Source organism: Xiphophorus couchianus, chromosome 15 (assembly GCF_001444195.1).
Source record: "Xiphophorus couchianus chromosome 15, X_couchianus-1.0, whole genome shotgun sequence".
In the NCBI taxonomy this organism is placed as follows: domain Eukaryota; kingdom Metazoa; phylum Chordata; class Actinopteri; order Cyprinodontiformes; family Poeciliidae; genus Xiphophorus; species Xiphophorus couchianus.
This window is the reverse complement of record NC_040242.1, coordinates 14,128,915-14,133,914: the sequence shown is the minus strand read 5'-3', so window position 1 is coordinate 14,133,914 and position 5,000 is coordinate 14,128,915. Positions and strand designations below refer to the sequence as shown.

The 5,000-nt window shown below is 39.4% G+C and overlaps 1 protein-coding gene across 2 annotated transcripts; it reads left to right on the top strand.

Moving 5' to 3' along the window:
* The first annotated feature begins 246 nt into the window (after positions 1-246).
* cenpw (centromere protein W) lies at positions 247-3,892 on the top strand. Of its 2 annotated transcripts, XM_028039500.1 has the most exons (4): positions 247-461; positions 571-684; positions 3,099-3,142; positions 3,317-3,890. In XM_028039500.1, the coding sequence occupies exons 1-3, from the start codon at positions 375-377 to the stop codon at positions 3,123-3,125; spliced, it is 228 nt and encodes a 75-aa protein (XP_027895301.1). In that variant the 5' UTR covers positions 247-374; the 3' UTR covers positions 3,126-3,142; positions 3,317-3,890. The 2 variants fall into 2 exon arrangements, with proteins under 2 accessions (XP_027895301.1, XP_027895300.1); XM_028039499.1 differs by having other exon boundaries at positions 3,099-3,892.
* The last annotated feature ends 1,108 nt before the right edge of the window (positions 3,893-5,000 follow it).

The window sequence follows — 5,000 nt, the reverse complement described above, 5'->3', positions numbered from 1 at the left end:
GGAAACAGCCGCGAGGTGGCAGCATTAATCTGATTAATCAAAGGGAAAATAGTTATGCTTTTTATTCTTCATCTTTGCCTCTGGAGTTATTTATTTATTTATTTTTTATATATATATGTATAAATATGATGCATTTGTATTTTAACAATAAATATTCTTTCTGAAAAGCATCCAATGTGTAATATAATAATTTTCCACCGCTTTGGTCGAAATAACTGTTCAAAAACGGTAGGAGGCGCGGCCACGCTGGAAGGCACACAAGCGACTAAAAAGCACGAAGAACTAATTGCGCCGGAAGTCAGAGGAGCGGGAGATTGGAAAACGTAAACAGACTAAACAACCTTGCGAATTGCAACCGGAGCATTCACAAAAAAATGCTGAAAAAGCCGTCGAAGCTGAAGAGCACCATAAGGTCTAAAGCAAAGGGGAAGGTGAACATCGCAGCGGGCTCGGAGGCGATGGTAGGCGGATAGACCACGCTCGCTGATACGCGTTTTCGTTTGTTGATGCTAGATAAACTGCTAAGTGCTTGCTACTTAAACTGTCGCTTTGCTTTCCGCCTCCCCTCAGATTGAACTACTGACGCTACTGTTCCTGAACAGCCTGGCGGAAGAGGCGAAGGCCAAGGCGCTTGAGGAGAAATCTGCAACAATCAGAGCTCACCATGTCAAAGCAGTGGCTAAGGTCAGCGCCTTCTGCTTTCCTCTTAAAACCAGGATTACATGAAGGCCAGCTGGGTTCATTTAGATTCATTTAGATTTTTATGGCTGTAGGATTCCCCAGAAACAACAAGTACTTAGTAAGTGATCTTGCTCCCTTTCTAAAGACGATTTAAACCTTCAGTATTAGGCAGTTTTTCAATAGTATTTTGTGTTTTTGACTACAAAAACACATGCTAAGTAAATGTGGAAAACGTGTAATCAGATCAGGGTTAGTTTTGTGTTTACCAAATATTGGGCGTACCTCAATTAATGAATCATAGCGTCAACAACGTATTCAAAGAGAGAAGCACTTAATAGATTAAATTCACAATGGTTAATTTTTAAGAAAGTAGCATTTTAAAATGTAACTTAAGAATTGTGGCTTATTTCTATTTGGCTGTTTTGGCATGAATTACTGCTTCAATGCGGCATGGCATGGACCGGATCAGCCTGTACCTCCGCTGACATTTTAAGAAAGTCTAGGTTTTCTTCTTTTTCATAATTCTCAATAGACTCTCTATTATATCAGGTGATATACTGGTACACTTTCAACTACCAAGTCCCGGTGCCAACTTTTGTAACAGAATCTGTCAAAAATGCTTAGGGATGTTTTTCTTAGCTATACTTTTTCCTTCCATTCAGCTTTCCAGAAACATGCTAGGTTACAGCACTCAATTATCAGGCACATTCTAAAGCAGCACCATAATATTTTTCTTCTTTGTCGTCATCTCTTCACAGAATTTTTATTTATTATATCAGGATGGGCGGTATGAACAAAAAAAATTTGTCACGATATTTCCCAGTATTTAGTCATAAAAAAAACACCCAAATTTCATTATAATCTTGTTTTACTTCAACTCATCATTGCATACAGTTTGGGGCCTCACAAACACAAATATTGCTCTTTAAATAATGATAGTAATAAAAAGAAAATGAATGCCCTAATTTACTACAACAGTTACATTAATCCTGCCGGCTTATAATTCAACTGCACACAGTAATAGCAACTGTTATACCGACTGGAGGCCACCACCAAGTCAGGATCTGGAAGCTCTAGCTGGAATGTGGTGGTGAAAATGTTCCAACTTCTAAGGTGGTCTGATTTGTTTAGACCAGGGGTCTCAAACTCGCGGCCCGCGGGCCAACTGCGGCCCTCGGGACGATAGTTTGTGGCCCCCGCCTTAATATGAAAGTTTAATGTTAGTGCGGCCCGCGAGTTTGATATAATTGGCACTTTTCAGTGTTGTGTGCGGAGCTGAACGAACTTACCAATCACGGTGGAGTATATTGCTCTCGGGGGCGGGACATCGGCCGGGCCTATTTGCATTTTCTATTTGTCATTATTTGCATGCGGTACATGCGCAATTTCCGCGGCCGCTCCCGCTTCACGTGCTTCAGCATCCAGTCTAGACCCGGAAGCTGCTGATCAGTGTAACGTAATTAAGGTGAGGCGCTGTAATGCTTGGGTTGTGTTTAAGGGAGGAGAGGAGGCGGCAGATTCGTCAGGACGGTCAAAAACTCACAACCACACTGGTACTGGGAATTCCACAGTGTTGTCCTTTAATAAATACGCTCTTCACCAACCTTACAAAGCCCGGTTGAACGGCTGCTATATTATCAGACATGAAAATTGAGCAGCGTCCAAACAACCCGTAACATTACTAAAAAGTTAGGGAGCTCACATGTCCGTCTAGCACGTCTCTCCCACGCTCTACAGAGAAGCCGTGGCGCATACTTCTGACATCATTAGCAATACTAGAGTATCTTAAAGAGACACTACACAATTACGGCTGTTACAGCGCCTGACTATGGCCAAATATGGTAATAGGCAATCAGAAAGGTTCGGCTGAGGAGACCGTGTGTGTGAATGCGGCCCAGCCTCACCCAGACTGTACTTCCAGCGGCCCCCGGGTAAATTGAGTTTGAGACCCCTGGTTTAGGCTAAATATAAATAAGAACCTAATGTCTATAAACCAGTCAGACGCCCTTTAATTTAAATCTGACGTCAGCAGGACAAGAAAAATAATAAAATAAAGAAAAATACATACATTTATATTTTTCTGTTTATTAAATTCTTTCAAATTGAAAACTTTTTTTCTGGTCTGTAACCACCAATCATCAACATGTTCTTTGGTGCACTTTGTTAAAACGTCAGTAATAATTACATAAAGGTTAGGAAGATATGCTTTAATGCATACATAATGATAATTTTGTAGTTCTTTAAATGGTCAATATTTGCTTAATTCACTAACTGAACTGAAACAATGTTTACAGTTTGTATTATTGTCCTCAGACCGTATTCACATGAATGCTTAAAAATGCAACTTTTAAAAACATTACTAAAGTATTTTGTGTTGATTCGGTGAGATTGACCTGATTGTTTTTCTGTCTTTGTAGAAAGTGCTAAGAAAGGCAAGAGGATGAAGAAGACGAGGATTATTGTAATTAACTTCTTCATAAACGTATTTTCATGCTTTTATTTTTTGAAATTTCTTTTGTTAAAATGTTTTTTTTTTCTTTGTTAGTGTGTGTTTTTGGTTTTTTAATAAATTCTTTTAACTTGTATTCTGGCTCTCAGTTGAGTTTTTTTCTCTCTCTCTCTCTTTGTCTCACAGCTATAACCCAGATGATTCCAGACTAATTTTATAATGTCTGAGTTTATTTATGACATGAAACAGGCTTGTATTTAGGGGCTTCTTCACAGCGCGTTAGTGCTCGACATCCGCTCGGCTCTCGTCTCGCTCTCCGCTCATCCATCATGGTTTCTGTCTTCAGCTGCACGCTTCACGGCTCCCTTCGAATTCCTCGCTTCGTCACGGCACACAGAATATCTGCACCATCAGATGATATCCTGCTAATTCCTTATCACCACTGAGTTCTTTGCGATCAGACGCCAATCACAACAGGAAAGGTCAAAGTAAAGACAAATGTTTTCAGCTTGTCTTATGAAAGAAATGACAGTTTCTTTTTTATTTATGGATCATTTTCCAAACGCAGCAAGTTCTGTTTAAGTGATTGTGTCAAACATTCATGTGTTCATGTTTTGTAGGATCCTCTTTTGTCATTTCAGCTGTGATCTGTGATGTTATATGATACATCAACACAGAATAATGTTTTTTTTTTTGTGAAGTGGAAAGAAAATTCAGAATGTTTTTGTTTTATTTTCAATAAATAAGGATCTGTAAAGTCTGTTCTCTATTTGTGTTCGCCTTTATTTGTCTCCACCAGATTTAAACATTTAGACACTGGATTTTTTTTTTTTTTTTGTCCATTCCTTTTTGCAAAATATCTCAAGCTCAGTCACAGTGGATGGAGAGCAAGTCTTTACGCAGATTCTCAAGTTTGGTTTAGAAATGGACTTTGATTAGGCCATTCTTGAACATAAATCCGCTTTAATTCTATTGTAGCTCCGGCTGGTCGTTTTTAGGGTTGTTGTCCTGCTGGAAGGTGAACTTCCATCACACATTCAGTCAAATTCAAAGATACTTTATTTACCCTAACGGGAAATGAAATGTCATCACTCAAATCATCCAAGAGTCACTGTGGATGACAGCACTGCCGGTTGTAGGATGTCCAGTAGCAATAGTAGAATAAAAATTCTGAAGAGGCCTCTGACTGAAGACTTGCTCATGACTGGCAACAATTCAATATCTGAGCAGTAGAGATGGTAATTCAAGGAAGCACTGCTTATCCGCCTCATTTGCTTTTGCTGCTCTTTAAATCTCAGTCTGGCCGTACGGTTAGAAAGCCAGACAGAGAGACGTTAGCTTCCAGAATATGATCCTTGTCGATGATGATTGATGGAAGGGATGGTTTGAACATCCTCCTTTTCTCTCTGCTGTTTTCATCTCTGCCGGCATTAGGACTCATAGTACAGACATCATTTGAGCTTCTGAGATGCTAATCAGCTGCTACCAGTTGTACATCCAGTTACATAATCTGGAACATGTTTGGCAATTTAGCTCTATCCATCTTTTCATCCTCTGACCATTTTTTCTGCTACTGTGAGAAGAAAAGCATCCATATGATCCACCACAGCTTTGTCTCTCTTGACTGTATGATCATGCAGATGAGCATTGTTAGTTTTCTGACACACAGGGCAAATTTTGGTCTCAAAATTAATATTCTTGCAAAACCTGTCAGTTTGGGTGGACAGCCAGATACGGTTGGTGTCTGATGTTTCATGTAGCGATATCAGAGAAGGCTGAATACAAATGTATGGAAAACCCTTCAGATTTTAATTAGCTAAAAACAAAGCTTACAAAAGATTTTCTTTCACATTCACAATTGTGCATCACT